Below are 19,122 nucleotides of genomic sequence, written 5' to 3'. Positions count from 1 at the left end.
GGGCCTTCGTTGCTGCATGCGGACTTTCTCTAGTTGCGGCGAGTGGGGACTACTCTTCTTTGTGATACGTGGGCTTCTCATTGCGGTGGCTTCTCTTGTCGCGGAGCAGGGGCTCTAGGCGCGTGGGCTTCAGTAGTTGTGGCTCGCGGGTTCTAGAGCTCGGGCTCAGTAGTTGTTGCGCACGGGCTTAGTTGCTCCACGGCATGTGGGATCGGCCTGGACCAGGGCTCGAACCCGTGTCCGCTGCATTGGCAGGAAGATTCTTAACCACTGCGCCACCAGGTAAGCCCCGGAAGTCACTTCAAAGTAAATGTACTTTAAGAATAAAGGAGTCTGGAAGCGGAGGGTAAGATGGCGGAAGAGTAAGACGCGGAGATCACCTTCCTCCCCACAGATACACCAGAAATACATCTACACGTGGAGCAACTGCTACAGAACACCTACTGAATGCTGGCAGAAGACCTCAGACCTCCCAAAAGGCAAGAAACTCCCCCACGTATCTGGGTAGGGCAAAAGAAAAAAAGAAAAAACAGAGACAAAAGAATAGGGACGGCACCTGCACCAGTGGGAGGGAGCTGTGAAGGAGGAAAGGTTTCCACACATTAGGAAGCCCCTTCGCGGGCGGAGACTGCGGGAGAGGGAGGGGAGAAGCTTCGGAGCGGCGGAGGAGAGCACAGCGGGCAAAGCGGGGAGATTCCCGCACAGAGGATCGGTGCCGACCGGCGCTCACCAGCCCGAGAGGCTTGTCTGCTCACCCGCCGGGGCGGGCGGGGCTGCTCACCCGCAGGGGCTCGGGCTTCGGTCGGAGCGCAGGGAGAGGACTGGCATTGGCTGCGTGAAAACAGCCTGAAGGGGTTAGTGCACCACGGCTAGCCGGGAGGGAGTCCTGGAAAAGATCTGGAGCTGCCGAAGAGGCAAGAGACTTTTTCTTCCCTCTTTGTTTCCTGGTGCGCGAGGAGAGGGGATTAAGAGCGCTGCTTAAAGGATCTCCAGAGACGGGCGCGAGCCGCGGCTAAAAGCGCAGACCCCAGAGCCGGGCGGGAGACGCTAAGGCTGCCGCTGCCGCCACCAAGGGGCCTGTGTGCGAGCACAAGTCACTATCCACACCCTTCTTCCGGGGAGCCTGTGCAGCCCGCCACTGCCAGGTTCCCGGGATCCAGGGACAACTTCCCCGGGAGAACGCAGAGTGGGCCTCAGGGTGGTGAAACGTCACGCCGGCCTCTGCCGCTGCAGGCCCACCCCACACGCCGTGCCCCTCCCTCCCCCCCGGCCTGAGTGCGCCAGAGCCCCCAAATCAGCGGCTCCTTTAACCCCGACCTGTCTGAGCAAAAAACAGACGCCCTCCAGCGACCTACACGCAGAGGCGGGGCCAAATCCAAAGCTGAGCCCCTGTGAGCTGTGAGAACAAAGAAGAGAAAGGGAAATCTCTCCCAGCAGCCTCAGAAACAGCGGATTAAAGCTCCACAATCAACTTGATGTACCCTGCATCTGTGGAATACATGAATAGACAACGAATCATCCCAAATTGAGGAGGTGGACTTCGAGAGCAAGTGTATGCTTCTGTGTAAGATTTTGTCTGTATAGCTTTGCTTCCACCATTTATCCTAACGTTCTATCAGTCCCTTCTTTTCCCCTAAATAATTATTTTTTAATTTAATAACTTTATTATACTTTATTTTATTTTACTATATCTTCTTTCTTTTTTCCTTCCTTTCCTCCTTTCTTTCTTCCTACTTCTACTAATTCTTTCTCTCTACTTTTTCTCCCTTTTATTCTGAGCCGTGTGGATGAAAGGCTCTTGGTGCTGCAACCAGGAGTCAGTGCTGTGCCTCTGAGGTGGAAAAGCCAACTTCAGGACGCTGGTGAACAAGAGACCTCCCAGCTCCACATAATATCAAATGGTGAAAATCTCCCAGAGATCTCCATCTCAACACCAGCACCCAGCTTCACTCAACGACCAGCAAGCTACAGTGCTGGACCTATGCCAAACAACTAGCAAGACAGGAACACAACCCCACCCATTAGCAGAGAGGCTACCTCAAATCATAATAAGTTCACAGACACCCCAAAACACACCACCAGATGTGGACCTACCCACTAGAGAGACAAGATCCAGCCTCATCCACCAGAACTCAGGCACTAGTCCCCTCCACCAGGAAGCATACACAACCCACTGAACCAACCTTAGCCACTGGAGACAGACATCAAAAACAACGGGAACTACGAACCTGCAGCCTGCAAAAAGGAGACCCCAAACACAGTAAGAAAAGCAAAATGAGAAAACAGAAAAACACACAGCAGATGAAGGAGCAAGGCAAAAACCCACCAGACCTAAAAAATGAAGAGGAAATAGGCAGTCTACCTGAAAAAGAATTCAGAATAATGATAGTAAAGATGATCCAAAATCTTGGAAATAGAATGGAGAAAATGCAAAAAATATTTAACAAGGACCTAGAAGAACTAAAGATGAAATGAACAGTGATGAAGAGCACAATAAATGAAATGAAAAAGACTCTAGATGGGATCAATAGCAGAATAACTGAGGCAGAAGAACGGATAAGTGACCTGGAAGATAAAATAGTGGAAATAACTACTGCAGAGCAGAATAAAGAAAAAAGAATGAAAAGAACTGAGGACAGTCTCAGAGACCTCTGGGACAACATTAAACGCACCAACATTCGAATTATAGGGGTTCCAGAAGAAGAAGAGAAAAAGAAAGGGACTGAGAAAATATTTGAAGAGATTATAGTTGAAAACTTCCCTAATATGGGAAAGGAAATCGTTAATCAAGTCCAGGAAGCACAGAGAGTCCCATACAGGATAAATTCAAGGAGAAATACGCCAAGACACATATTAATCAAACTGTCAAAAACTAAATACAAAGAAAGCATATTAAAAGCAGCAAGGGAAAAACAACAAATAACACACAAGGGAATCCCCATAAGGTTAACAGCTGATCTCTCAGCAGAAACTCTACAAGCCAGAAGGGAGTGGCAGGACATACTGAAAGTGATGAAGGAGAAAAACCTGCAACCAAGATTACTCTACCCAGCAAGGATCTCATTCAGATTTGATGGAGAAATTAAAACCTTTACAGACAAGCAAAAGCTGAGAGAGTTCAGCACCACCAAACCAGCTTTACAACAAATGCTAAAGGAACTTCTCTAGACAAAAACACAAGAGAAGGAAAAGTCCTATAATAACGAACCCAAAACAATTTAGAAAATGGGAATAGGAACATACATATCGATAATTACCTTAAATGTAAATGGACTAAATGCTCCCACCAAAAGACACAGATTGGCTGAATGGATACAAAAACAAGACCCATATATATGCTGTCTACAAGAGACCCACTTCAGACCTAGAGACACATACAGACTGAAAGTAAGGGGATGGAAAAAGATATTCCATGCAAATGGAAACCAAGAGAAAGCTGGAATAGCAATTCTCATATCAGAAAAAATAGACTTAAAAATAAAGACTACCAGAAGAGACAAAGAAGGACACTACATAATGATCAAGGGATCGATCCAAGAAGAAGATATAACAACTGTAAATATTTATGCACCCAACATAGGAGCACCTCAATACATAAGGCAAATATTAACAGCCATAAAAGGGGAAATCGACAGTAACACATTCGTAGTAGGGGACTTAAACACCCCACTTTCACCAATGGACAGATCATCCAAAATGAAAATAAATAAGGAAACACAAGCTTTAAATGATACATTAAACAAGATGGACTTAAATGATATTTATAGGACACTCCGTCCAAAAACAACAGAATACACATTTTTCTCAAGTGCTCATGGAACATTCTCCAGGATAGATCATATCTTGGGTCACAAATCAAGCCTTGGTAAATTTAAGAAAATTGAAATTGTATCTTTTCCGACCACAACGCCATGAGACTAGATATCAATTACAGGAAAAGATCTGTATAAAATACAAACACATGGAGGCTAAACAATACACTACTTATTAACGAAGTGACCACTGAAGAAATCAAAGAGGAAATTAAAAAATACCTAGACACAAATGACAATGGAGACACAACGACCCAAAACCCATGGGATGCAGCAAAAGCAGTTCTAAGAGGGAAGTTTATAGCAATACAAGCCCACCTTAAGAAGCAGGAAACATCACAAATAAACAACCTAACCTTGCACCTCAAGCAATTAGAGAAAGAAGAACAAAAAAAACCCAGAGTTGGAAGAAGGAAAGAAATCATAAAAATCAGATCAGAAATAAATGAAAAAGAAACGAAGGAAACAATAGCAAAGATCAGTAAAACTAAAAGCTGGTTCTTTGAGAAGATAAACAAAATAGATAAACCATTAGCCAGACTCATCAAGAAAAAAAGGGAGAAGACTCAAATCAATAGAATTAGAAATGATAAAGGAGAAGTAACAACTGACACTGCAGAAATAAAAAAGATCGCGAGAGATTACTACAAGCAACTCTATGCCAATAAAGTGGACAACCTGGAAGAAATGGACAAATTCTTAGAAATGCACAACCTGCCAAGACTGAATCAGGAAGAAACAGAAAATATGAACAGACAAATCACAAGCACTGAAATTGAAACTGTGATTAAAAATCTTCCAAAAAACAAAAGTCCACGACCAGATGGTTTCACAGGCGAATTCTATCAAACATTTAGAGAAGAGCTAACACCTATTCTTCTCAAACTCTTCCAAAATATAGCAGAGGGAGGAACACTCCCAAACTCATTCTACGAGGCCACCATCACCTTGATACCAAAACCAGACAAGGATGTCACAAAGAAAGAAAACTACAGGCCAATATCACTGATGAACATAGATGCAAAAATCCTCAACAAAATACTAGCAAACAGAATCCAACAGCACATTAAAAGGATCATACACCATGATCAAGTGGGGTTTATTCCAGGAATGCAAGGATTCTTCAATATACGCAAATCTATCAATGTGATTAACCATATTAACAAATTGAAGGAGAAAAACCATATGATCATCTCAATAGATGCAGAGAAAGCTTTTGACAAAATTCAACACCCATTTATGATAAAAACCCTGCAGAAAGTAGGTGTAGAGGGAACTTTCCTCAATATAATAAAGGCCGTATATGACAAGCCCACAGCCAACATCATCCTCAATGGCGAAAAACTGAAAGCATTTCCACTAAGGTCAGGAACAAGACAAGGTTGCCCACTCTCACCACTCTTATTCAACATAGTTTTGGAAGTTTTAGCCACAGCAATCAGAGAAGAAAAGGAAATAAAAGGAATCCAAATCGGAAAAGAAGAAGTAAAGCTGTCACTGTTTGCAGATGACATGATACTATACATAGAGAATCCTAAAGATGCTACCAGAAAACTACTAGAGCTAATCAATGAATTTGGTAAAGTAGCAGGATACAAAATTAATGCACAGAAATCTCTGGCATTCCTATATACTAACGATGAAAAATCTGAAAGTGAAATCAAGAAAACACTCCCATTTACCATTGCAACAAAAAGAATAAAATATCTAGGAATAAACCTACCTAAGGAGACAAAAGACCTGTATGCAGAAAATTATAAGACACTGATGAAAGAAATTAAAGATGATACAAACAGATGGAGAGATATACCATGTTCTTGGATTGGAAGAATCAACATTGTGAAAATGACTCTACTCCCCAAAGCAATCTATAGATTCAATGCAATCCCTATCAAACTACCACTGGCATTTTTCACAGAACTAGAACAAAAAATTTCACAATTTGTATGGAAACACAAAAGACCCCGAATAGCCAAAGCAATCTTGAGAACAAAAAATGGAGCTGGAGGAATCAGGCTGCCTGACTTCAGACTATACTACAAAGCTACAGTAATCAAGACAGTATGGTACTGGCACAAAAACAGAAAGATAGATCAATGGAATAGGATAGAAAGCCCAGAGATAAACCCATGCACATATGGTCACCTTATCTTTGATAAAGGTGGCAGGAATATACAGTGGAGAAAGGACAGCCCCTTCAATAAGTGGTGCTGGGAAAACTGGACAGGTACATGTAAAAGTATGAGATTAGATCACTCCCTAACACCATACACAAAAATAAGCTCAAAATGGATTAAAGACCTAAATGTAAGGCCAGAAACTATCAAACTCTTAGAGGAAAACATAGGCAGAACACTCTATGACATAAATCACAGCAAGATCCTTCTTGACCCATCTCCTAGAGTAATGGAGATAAAAACAAAAATAAACAAATGGGACCTAATGAAACTTCAAAGCTTTTGCACAGCAAAGGAAACCATAAACAAGACCAAAAGACAGCCCTCAGAATGGGAGAAAATATTTGCAAATGAATCAACTGACAAAGGATTAATCTCTAAAATTTACAGGCAGCTCATGCAGCTCAATAACAAAAAAATAAACAACCCAATCCAAAAATGGGCAGAAGACCTAAATAGACATTTCTCCAAAGAAGATATACAGACTGCCAACAAACACATGAAAGAATGCTCAACATCATTAATCATTAGAGAAATGCAAATCAAAACTACAATGAGATATCATCTCACACCAGTCAGAATGGCCATCATCAAAAAATCTAGAAACAATAAATGCTGGAGAGGGTGGGTGCTTTGTGACCGCCTGGAGAGGTGGGATAGGGAGGGTGGGAGGGAGGGAGACGCAAGAGGGAAGAGATATGGGAACATATGTATATGTATAACTGATTCACTTTGTTATAAAGCAGAAACTAACATACCATTGTAAAGCAGTTATACCCCAATAAAGATGTTTAAAAAAAAAAGAGGAGTCTGGAAGCCTGGGTCACCCTATTATTCACTGCTGCTCGCTCTCCACTCCTCACCCTGCCTCACTCACTCTCGTTGGACTGTGGCATGGAGAGAAATAAACCTTTGTTGAGTTAAGCCACCGAGAATGTGGAGAGTTCTAACGGGTGTATAGGGCTGTTCAATTCTTGTATATCCTTGGTCATTTTCTATCTAATTGTTTTATCAGTTTTTGAGAGTGAGTATTGAAGTCTCCAACTATTATTGCTGAATTGTCTACTTCTCCCTCAATTTTGTCAGTTTGTGCTTCATTTATGTGGGGGCTTTGTTGTTTTATCATCCTCATCAACTGACCCTTTTAGAATTATAGAATGTTCCTCGTTTCTTAGTAACAATTTTTTGTCTTAAAATCTACTACTAATATTGGTATAGCCACTCCAGCTCTATTTTAGTTACTGTTTGTATGGTTTACCTTTTTCCATCCTTTTACTTTCTACCTATTATCTACAGTGTGTGTGACCTTGAATTTTAACTGTCACTTTGTATCTGCATTACCCTGGACAAGTTAATTCAATTTTCTAACTGCGTCAGTTTCTTCACCTATAAAATGAGGATAATACACAATAATACTATTAAGAGGATTAAATAAGGCAATGTAAGGGAGTTGTGTATAGCAGCATGAGTAATGGATATTTACAAGTACTACAAAAATCATTATTAATGATACTGCCAGAGAAGATAAGAAAACAGTAATCAAAATATATTCTCACCTTTTCTGATAAATACTGTTCATAAATTCCAACAGCAGCTGCTCTTAAAAGACCTTTGGTTTGGTTGGTTTGATGTTTTCCATCTTTCTGACGACTTGATAAAACTTCTAGCTGTTGTTGGGCTGTAACCCGGTATCCTTCCACTGTCATCCAGAAGAAGAGATGTGCCTGACCTCCAGTTTGCTGCATGTAATCTACCAAAATCCGTAACAACATAGATATTAAAGTCACACATTTTTGGGTGCATACAGCTGTATGACAAGTTAAGAAGGATTAAAGTTTCAAATACTTAAAACTCTACATTTTGAACATGTTTAGCAACTGCTTGAGGTTAAAAAAAAATAGTTATATCATAAACTGGTTAGGCTGAGAAGACCAGTTACACAGAAAAAACAAATGGAAGCACATATTTAAAAAAAAAAAAATCTGATTTTTCACTAAAATATCTCTAGAGGATAAAACTGCCAGAGAAGAGGCTTCAACAGAAATAAACTACTTCACCAACATTCAGCTTCCATTCTCAACAAAGATTATTAATCACAATATTACTATTATCATAAATATTAAAAATAAGGTTTGGGCTCTTCAATAAGCCATGCATTTGGTTTTGATCATGAAAATGAAGAATCAGGGAGTTTTGCTGGAAATGTCCCCCAGATAAAAGCAATTTTGATGTAATATTAATAAAATTAATAAATATTTATATATTCAAATGGCATAAAAACAAAGCCCTCCCCCATTCATGCACCAAAATGATATACACAGGTTATACACACCAAGTATTCCTGATAAAGTATTCTTTCTCAAATAACTTAAATTCATAGTAGAATCTCCTGGGGTTTATTTAAAAGCAGATTAGCAAATGCACATTGGAGTTAAAATAAGCATTTATTTCCTCAACAACAAAATAAATCTCTGGTTTCCAAAGAAAAGGGAGTATTTCAGAGAATGAGGGGTGGAAGAGAGATATATATGCCACACCTAATACCAGGTATTTAAAATTTAACAATATTTACAATTATTAAAAATTTCAAGGGTTATATTATTTTTATAAAATGGATTTACCTACCCATAAAAAACTGTAGTGCAACATTGTCTACAAGAATGCTGTCCAGGGGGACTGTGCAAAGTTTCCCAAAGTTTGCTGCCAGTTTCACAGTATTTATTTCCTACAAATAAAAGTTAATGTAAATTAATATTTCATCTATTCACTCACTAGGTTAAAGATCTTTACACAGATGTAAAACTTTAAGTTAAAATGGAATAAAAATAAAGGTTTCTCTTCTTGTACATGTGGGTGCCCAATAAAAAGTATCAGCTCACTGAATTTCCTAGAGTTATTTTAAGAGCTGCTTAGTAAATATACATTAAAAGTATGATAAGCACTCATTTCTTCTAATAAAAAAATAAATCTAAATGTATTTTCATGGATTCTCTATCTCTATATATCCCAAACAAAAATGAACATTTTAGGAGCTAAAGGGGATATTTGGATCACCTTAATATGTTCAAGAATAAACAAATCCCAATATTTTCAAGTACAGATTGAAGTCTATCTACTGGGAAAACAGAAAATATTCCCGAGTTAATCTGCTTCTAACAGAGTAAAAATTCTATAATCTTTATAGAAAATGTATTTCTTTTCAGTCTACCTAAACAGTAAATTACATATACTTCAAAGCAACAGAGCAGGTAACTACCTACATAGGGTGAAAAAAAAAATTTTTAACAGGTTCAAATTTAGAGAATCTACATTGTCCAGCATTGTGCTAGGTGCATTATACACATTACTTCATTAATCTCCACAGCAATCCTATTGGATAAATATTACCAATCCCACTCAAAAGATAAGAAAGTTGAGGATTGGAAATGTTGCCTGGAGTCACAAAGCTGGCTAGAATGAGTCAGTGTCCTCAAAACCTGCTGCCCTTTCCACAAAGAGCCACAGTGTTTCCGGGAATGATTTTCACCAGCTTCTCTGCATTCCCAAATCCATATCTCACAATCCTCTATTCTTAAAAAAAGATACACAGGTTTTCTGAAAGTTAGATAGGCTGCCTTATTCAGGGGCAGATACTAAACTAGGCATAGGAAAAGGAAGACGTTTTGAAAAAAGGAGAAAAAAGCTTTCTCTGTAATTAGTATCTCTCCTTCATGTAAGTACTTAATAATAACAGATTACCAACTTAAAATGTCTGGGGTAAAGCAATCTAGTCCCAGCGCATGATTACTCCTAAGTCTTCCTTCCTCAGATTTTATCACCTCTTTTTCCTGTCCAGCAGCACCTCTATAGATAGGGAACGGAAAAGAGTATTCACTATCACTTTATTTCTGATAAAAAGAATAAAGTACCTCCTAAGACTTTAAGTAGCATGGTTAAACAACTACATCTCTGCAAAGAGTGTGAGTTTTCTTCCAAAGGAAAACACTGTATGACTTGAGCTATTAAAAAAGGTAAAGCTTGATATTCAAAATAGAATTGACAAGCTTCCAAACAAGGTTTCAAAATTTCAAAAGGATTCAATATCGGAAAGTGTTTAGGCCAACAGACTTTAAATAATGATGCGTACGGATCATTAACTCTTAAGATCTAGGTAAGGTAACTAGATAAAGAAACAGTAAGAACAAATGAAACCGTATTATTCTTCTATTCTGAATTTACATGCATGTATAAACTCACTTTAAAATATAGTTAAATGAAACAAAGACAGACAGACATACACCCGCACACACATATAAATGACAAATGTGGGCCTCAAGTAATGTAAGTTATAATTAAACTAAACTCAAGATTTTTAAAAATAAGTCTTCCATTCCTTAAGGAATTTAAGTACACTGCAAAATTACAAGACCAGAGAGTCACAAATAAATTTCCAATAGAAAACCAGCGTTGAGAAAGGTGACTACACTAAAAACTAAAGGTAGTAAAAAATGTTTTTTTTACGTTTTAAAGCCTCAAATCTCTGCTTCTCCTTTACAATGAAACTCTTCCAAACAGCTACCTATAATCACAGTTTCTAATTCACCTCTTCCCATTTTCTCCTGGACTGACTCCAGTCAGGGTTTCTTTTCTCTCCACTATTCCACCAAAATGCTATCATCAGATCACCAATAATCCCCCTGCTGGCAAACCCAATAGTCAATTCTAAATCTTCATCTTACTCAACTTATTAGTCGCCTTTGATATACCTGATCTCTCACTTCTTTAAACATTTTCTACACTTGGCTTCTAGGATATCACACTCCCAGGTTTTCCTTCAATCTCACCAGTCACTCTGTTTCTTTGGCTAGATCTTTCACTTTGTCTTAAACACTAAGTAACTGCAGGGCCTCAGGACTAATTCCTTGATATCTTCTTACTTAAACTCATTCTTTTAGGTAACCTCATCCAATCTCTTAACTTTAAATAAACATCTGATAATCCTGAGGATTCTCAAAGTTTGTTCCATCACTAAACATTCCCCTGAACTCGAGTTTACGAATTAGCATGTGTACTTGAATGTCAAACCGGGATCTCAAACTAAAACATTCAAAACTTGATTCTCTCCTGCAGACTTCCTTCTCCCTCAGCTGTATCCATTTTAGTAAACAACAACACTATTCATACAGTTGCTCAGGCCAAAAAACTCTGGAATCATCCTTGAGTCCTTTTTTCCTCTCTCACCCCATATTTAAACCATTAGCAAATCCTGTTAGCACTATATCTAGTCTCTAATTACTTCTCACATGAACCTCCACAGACATCTCTTACTGAACTAATGCAACAGTCTTGTAAGTGATCTGTTTCCATTCTTGTCCCCACCACTCCACCACAATCTATTCATCACAAAGAGTCCAAGTAATCATTTTAACTCATAAGTCACATCATGTCACTTGCCAGGGCAAATCTCCAATGGATTCCTATCACAATTAGAATTTTTAAAAATCTTACTATGGCAGTAAACCCCAAGGTTCCTCTCTAATTTCATTCCTACTACTACAATCCCTTTCATGCATTCCATACCAGACACAAAGACCTCCTCTAACTCACCAGGCACTTTCCTATTCCAGGGACTTTGCATGCTCTCACCCTTGCCTGCAAGATTCCTTTAAAAAAAAAAAAAAATCACAGGACCCTCTCCTTATTCACATCTCTCTCTGCTCAAATGTCACCAAATCTCTCAGCATATATCTAAAACACTCCCAGACATTCTCTATCACCCTACTTTGCTTTACTTATTTTTTTCACATTTACTTATTTTTTACATTTTTTACATAATACATCAATTTATATACTGGTTAATTTTCTGATTCTACAACTACTGGGTTGGCCAAAAACTTCGTCTGGGTTTTTCTGTAGATGTTATGGAAATGTAAGCTCCATGAGAGAGATTTCTGTTAGGTCCATCTAAAAAAAGGTGCCCAGTGTACAAAATATAATAAATGTTGAATTCTGAATAAATAATACATGAGTAGATAAATATATAAATCAAGAAATAAAATCTTTAATTACTTCAGTATTTTTCATGCAGCATTTTAATCTCTTTAGCTTGTTTTAACAAATACTTACACTAAATTGTGTAAGATAAACTTTTTTCTAAATTCTTAGTTCTTTTGTAGAGTGCTACACTGGTTAATATTCTACCTTTTGTCATTTGCTAGACGTTTTAATGAATATAAAGTATTTATAACTAAATATTAATTCAAAAGTACTGTACTTACCTTGCCTGACTGCAACCGTTGTATTCTTGAGTCACATACTTTCTTTACAAATAATAAGCTATTTATTTGATTTTTGATGGTGTTGATATCTAAAAACAAACAAATTGATTATGAGGTAGAAAGTGGCAGTGTTACTTGTGAAATACTTTAAACATATACTTACTATAATTTAACATAATAACCAATGCATAGAGCAATTATTTTATTTAATAAAAGAAATAACTGGAAATTTTACAGTGAAATTATTTAATTAAAATTAAACCATGCCAATTATCTTTACTTTAGAGATAACTGCAATAATAAGAGTCTCATATTCAGAAAATTATTGTGCTTTAGTCTCAGCACATATAAGCATAATAAAAGTCAGATTCACTTACGGTGAAAACAACTAATAGCATCAAATGACATTTAGGTAAATTAAAGTTTTGTTTGAAGACACAGTAATCATTAAAGAAGTAAAACATTCTTATGCTTAAATAAATTATCAATACTTACCATCACCAGCTGTATCTAGAGATCGAAGATATTGTAATTCTTCTGCTGCTTTATCTCGGACTGCTTCTAGCTCTCCAATATTGTCGCTCAATTTAATAATGTTCATAAAGGCCTCATAGTTGCAGTTAGAATCACGGATCTGAAAATAAAGTTTAAAATACAGATGGGAGGGAGACTCGCTTAGGTGAAAACAGAATCTTGAGTGCCTACCATGAGCCAGGCACAACTTTCCTCTATATCCCCACTGTTTATAACAAAACAAAATGAAAATCTCTGTACTCTTGGTACTTAAATTCTTGTGGGTCACAGACTATTAACAAAGTAAGTAAGATATATAGCACACTACAAAGTAAAGAGCATGCTCAGAATGTCTGATAATAGCAAGGAAGCCATGATGGCTGGAGCTAAACTAAAGAAGTGTAGAAGAGTAATGGAGATCAGTGGTAATGGAGGGCAAATATGGTAGGGTTTAGTAAATATTTTGGCTTTCACTCTGAATGGAATAGTTACTGGAGAGTTTTACACAGAAGAGTGGCATTCTCTGACATAAATTTAACAGAATCACTGTAATGACATAAATAACTGTTATTTCATCTTTTTTCTCCAGCCACTTGCTATTTAAGAATAGGAATGGAGTAGAAGGTTAAGTTGGATTTAACCAGTGTGGTTTCACCAAGCAAATAATAAAGTGAGAGAGAGAGGAAGGTAGTTGAGGATGTTGCGAAGGAATGAATGACTATGACTGCCAACAAAATTTAAGCTAAGTGAAACAGTAAGGGGAGCTATGAAAAGGTAGCCAACTTGGGATACTGTCCATTCTAAACAAGGAGTCAAAGCACTGGGGATTTGTGTAAGTCCAGAGCTATGGGGAAAAAAAAGGCCAATAAGCACATGAAAAAATGCTCAAAATCATTAGTCATCAAGGATGTGCAAGTTAACCATAACAAAATGACAATGCCAAATGTCTATCAGAATGTGGAGAGACCAAACTCTCAAACAGTGCGAGTGGAAGTACAAAATTATAACACAACTTTGTAGGACTACTTGGCAGTTTCTCTCACTTGGTATAAATTTTACTTCAATAATACAACAAGAAGTAGGTTTTTAAAGACCTGATTTTTCTAAGAATACATTAAGAAACAAGTTAAGTAGCTGTTCACTTATCTGCTCTGGGGGGGATAACAATATGAACCAATTAGGTACTCTATTCCACAGTCAGAGATAGGACTTAACATTAACTAGTTTGTCTTAAAAAGAAATAAAATATATATATCGAGATGAATAATGCAAATCCGCCCACACTGTTTTTAGAAATGACTTAAAAATTTTAAACTATTGTTGGGTAACACGAACACTTTATATAGAGAAGATATATGTTACTACTACACTGCTCTAAACTCTTCCTTTCAAATAGAAATAAACTATACAATTAGATATCATTAATACGAAATTTAACTGGGTGAAAGAGTAAGAACTGAGCCAATTTTAATATTTATAATACCTACACATGTAAAGGGTTTTCCACACAAATAATGCCAAAAGTGTGCAAACCAGACAACAAAGTACGCTAAAGACCCTTTATTGATATATTCTTCTCTTTTAAATATATTTTCTGATATTTTATAGCTAAGTACAATAGTGATCAATTCCTGTTCATTAAATAACAAAAAGACCCACCCATCATACACAATAATAGTACCAGCCCAACTGTGGGGAGAACAAGTAAAAATCTGATGGTCTGAATTCTTTTTTGAGTATGTGTTAAACCCCCCCAAAACAATTTTCCCATATAACTAATTATATACTTAATATAAGTTTAGCAAAGGAAAAATTGAAAACTAAAGAAAAATATAAATAGGAATAAAAATAATTCCTAACCTCATGAGTGAGAGATAACTATAACATTCTGGTAAGCATGCATCCTTTTCTGTACTATAGGTAAGATTATACAGTACTGTACCCTGATTATTTAAGGTAAGTATACAATATCCATTTTTGTGTTACAAAAAAAATTTTTTTAATGTCATTTACTCTTGCTTTATTACTTAAATGTTTTTAAATTTGACCTGTGTTTCCTACTTCTTAAAAAATCATTTTGTTACAAAACCAATACTGCTTGTAAGTAAAGTGAAATATATAAACAAAAGAGAAAAATTAAAACTTTCAGGATCCTACCTCTCTATTAACATTTCAATCAGTATACATCTTATCAGAATCACAGTCATTCATAAATATATAATTACTTATATATTTTTTAAAAGATTAGATATCTACACATACATCATTTTTAAGTATGCTTTTCACATAAAAATATACATATCTTTTCATATTCATAAAGATACACTACCATAATAATGGCGGCATAGTATTTTATTGTATCAATATGCCTAAATTATCCCTCTATGTGCGACAATTAAATTGCTTTCAATTTTTTAGTATTACTATCAACACTGTCATTAATGGCCTTAAATCAGATTGTTGCAAACTTGCTTATTAGCACTTTAGAATAAACTTCAGGAGTAGAATTCCTAAGCAAAGGACATGTATTTTTTAAAATTTTAATTAAGCAGATATGCATATTTTTAAAGCTCTTAGTAGAGCCTAGCAGGACTCTGAAGAAGCTGACAAAGGAAACGAAAAATCAAGTTCTGTGACCTCCATGAGAGGCTCTAGGAACACAAAGATAGCAAGATAATTTCTGCCTGCAGGTAACCCACCATCTGATGGGAGAGACAAATACTGCAACAGGAACAACAATAAAAAATGGCAAGTCTGATAATGGATATGGTTAAACAAAGAACAATCAAGTAGTTCCTTCCTAGGAAAGCTAGACTGAGTTAACAGAAGACACTGTGGGGAAGAAATTTCAGATTCAAAAAAAATGAATCAAAGACCTAGAACTATCTACCAAAGTATTTCCAGTAATAGCCCATTTACACTCTTCCTCAGCCATGAATTTACTGAGGAAAGCATATATAACCAGGAAAAAAAAAATTAGAGCTAGTAAACTTAATAACCACTAACCGTTTGACATATCTGACGAATAAGAAAACTCAGTTATCTTATAGACATACTAAGCAACTTACAGAAACAAATTTAGAATAAAATGTAAAGTACATACTATTTAAGTAGTTCAGAACACAGCTGTATTTAAAATCAAATAGCAGTTTTTAAAAATACTCATCATCTATATATACACAGACAATAAAATATCCTTTTTTAAATTTAAATAAGTAGAAACAGCACCAAAATTGTAAGGAAGATTACCTTATCAACAAACTTTCTTACAGAGAATTTGGCTAGTACATTCAACACATAAGCAAATAGAAATACTGAAAATATAAAGATTATCTTTAGATGTATTTTTACTTAATTTCTTGAATAAATTATTGCTTAATCATCCTGACCTCCAAATCATATTTGTACATTTTAAAAAACTGTTTTAAAAACAAGAGTTGTAATTTTACAAAGTACATACCATCCATATGATATATTGATTAATATAATCAGGATCACTGAGTTGATTTATTAATGGAAGAAGAATTCCTCGTGCAAGGATTTCCTGGACAAAAATTTTAAAACACAGAAACAAACTTAATCTAATATACTTCTCAAATCAATAGCACAATGTAAATTTCCTAAAACAATGCTGTTACTTAAGAAAGGTAAGGTACATGTAAAAGTAAAACTTGATAAATGACATGATTTTACAAAAAGGTGAGCTAGTATACCTCATTTAAATGAGATGAAGCCACCTATATCAACTTGGATACATGGCCACAATGATAAGTAGAGTTGAGTGAAAAAAAAGCAAAAGGATACTTATAATATGTTAGCATTTATACTCATTTTTAAAAGGCAAAACATGGCACTGAAAGTGTTTATGGATTCCTACATCTACATTAAAAGTATAAAAACAAACAAGAAAAGGAAAAGATACCAATCTTAGAATAGTGATTGCCTTCAAGGGAGGGACAGAGCAACTACAGCAAAATATTAACAGTGGTTAAATCTGGGTTGTTGGTACATAAATGTCTATTGTATTATTCTCTATACCTGTCTGAGTTTGAAATTTACCTAATAGAAGATAATAAAAATAAAATAACATATGTTAAAACAATTACTCAACATTCTTTAGAATATACCTTCCCATTCTTTGCAGCTGTTTATGCTCCTACCTATTAAGATTCTGCCTCTCCTTCAAGGACAATACAGAACTAATTTTCCAATTAAATAAACCCTGATCATTCCAGCTGAACACTTTTTCACTTATATGTTTAAAATACACTAATGCCCTGTATTTAAGCCATTTATCACATACCATTCTCTAAGTAATTTTGTGTCTTCTACTTCTCTAATACACTACAGCTCTTCAGGAACTTTTTGTATATGAGTGAGATTAGTTAATCTATTGACTTAATCTATCTTCAAAAATATTTAGCCTCTTCTTCTCAAGGTCATTGTCTTAAACATGGCTGGAATTTGATAAATATTAAATGATGGAAATGAAGAAACTAAGAATTTAATGCTGATTCTACTAAGACAACATTTTTACCTGTTATTACTCTTCAGTCCTTTATGCCTGTGAAATCTAAATTTATGAAATATCATTTCTTATGAATACTGGAGAGGCTAAATAGCTACAAGTTTAACAGATGTTTCACTTTTCTAAGTAAAGGACCTATTTATTTATGTATTCCTTTCCAGATCTCTAATTTTATCTGTGCCATTTTCTGGTGTAAATTCATAGAAGGTAGCCTTCACTTTATTTTCCTTTAAAGAAATACGTTATTTAAATTCTACTTTTGTAAGTTGTACAATCTTTTGACAACGTTTCCCCCATCATGAGTTCGTATTTCCAAAAGGCACTAATGGAGGCTCCAGTAACTTTCTGAAATCTCTTTTGAGACACCGTACAGTCTCAAAGTAGAAGAAATTGCTTATTCTTTCAAGGTTAGCTTTAACTCTAACTTCTTAAAAATTATATTTATTTATAGAATCCCTTCCTTCAAATTATGTATCTGACCACAGAAGCTCACATTTTAAAATGTACTTTGTAAGGAGAAAATTCACAAACAAAAAAGTATTTTTTGAAAGTTTCTTTTCAAAGTGAGAGAAAAAAACATGTGGACAAAATTTTTGAATGAATCTAGTGCTTCTTATTAGTTAATGCAAATAGTCAATATGTCTCAGAAAACTACGCTGATCTCCTAATCTGCCTCATGAAAGGGTTTGATTAGTCAAGATGTAATCGTATGACTCAACAATTCCTCTACAGGTTCTAGTGAGAGCTCTAAATATTCCAAAATATGTAGCAATTTCCAGATAATTTTCATATACTTTAAGACAAGCACCAGCTGCCAAATATGAAGGCTCAAAAGATAGAGTCATTGAGGCCATGAATCTCTAAATCAATAAAACGCGGTAATGGAAGAAAGGAGTAGCAATTAAACAGCAATTATCTCAGTCAAATACTGTGATCTGTACAATCCATACAAAGGATCCATCATATAAAGGAAAGAACTACGAACTCTCTAAACTGTTATTTAATCTGAACAAAATGTCTTTTGGGATAACCTAGATTTAATTATCAACAAAAGAAAACTGATAAAGAACTATCAAGTTAAAAGAAAAACAAACTGATTGCAGGGCTCTAACAATTGTACTCAACTCAATTAGACTCAAGCAAAAATAAATAAAATATTGGTCTAAAAGAACAATCTATGGCAAAACATATTTGCTCTTTAAACAGTCCTACTTATTTTAAACTATAACCCCATGTAACAAGACTCATCTTCATTCCTGTCTCCTAAAAGTCAATTTAATCTTTAAGGAGCAGCAATAGCATGTCCACCACAGCCAGCAAGAAGGACAAACAGGTTTCCTTTTGCATTAAACCCAATTCTCTGATTGGGTACGTGCTATGTGGCATGTACTGTGATAACCACTAAGTACATAATCGTGATAAATACAAAATATGGTCCCTGTCTTTATAGGACTTAGGATTCTACTGGGGGAAAGAGGCATCAAGCAAGTACCTGCAACAACCAAACTGTCATTTTAAAATATGGTAAATGTTATGAAGGAAAACAGTACTTACCTACACTAATAGGGAATTACGAGGGGGCTTTTAGATTGGAGGCCTTTCTGAGGAAGTGAGATATGTGGGACAAATACAACTTAGCCAAGAGAAGAAGGAGAATCATTCTAAGCAGATGAAAAAGAGTACGAGACAGTCCTATGGTGGGGAGAAATGGCACTTCTGGAGAAGCCAATGTAGCTGGAATATAGCGACGGCATGGCATGAAGGCCAGAGAGGTAAACAAAGCCACATCATGCACAGTCTTATTGGAAGCCTTTTTTTTTTTTTTTTTTTTTTTT

The 19,122-nt window shown here is 36.1% G+C and overlaps 1 protein-coding gene across 2 annotated transcripts in view; it reads right to left on the bottom strand.

The window, feature by feature from the left end:
* The window catches only part of SNX13 (sorting nexin 13), a 154,953-nt gene that overhangs the window by 62,252 nt on the left and 73,579 nt on the right, over positions 1–19,122 (bottom strand). For both annotated transcript variants that reach the window (XM_007463059.1, XM_007463058.1), the window contains 5 exons: positions 16,220–16,303; positions 12,742–12,880; positions 12,247–12,335; positions 8,615–8,714; positions 7,546–7,739 (listed from right to left, as the gene is read on the bottom strand). In XM_007463059.1, coding sequence (XP_007463121.1) covers positions 7,546–7,739; positions 8,615–8,714; positions 12,247–12,335; positions 12,742–12,880; positions 16,220–16,303 — 606 coding nt within the window. The remainder of the gene's footprint in view (positions 1–7,545; positions 7,740–8,614; positions 8,715–12,246; positions 12,336–12,741; positions 12,881–16,219; positions 16,304–19,122) is intronic.

This window comes from Lipotes vexillifer, unplaced genomic scaffold, assembly GCF_000442215.2.
Source record: "Lipotes vexillifer unplaced genomic scaffold, Lipotes_vexillifer_v1.1 scaffold1061, whole genome shotgun sequence".
NCBI classification, from domain to species: Eukaryota; Metazoa; Chordata; class Mammalia; order Artiodactyla; family Lipotidae; genus Lipotes; species Lipotes vexillifer.
Note: the sequence above shows the minus strand (reverse complement) of the source record. Positions and strands in the feature narration are given on the sequence as shown.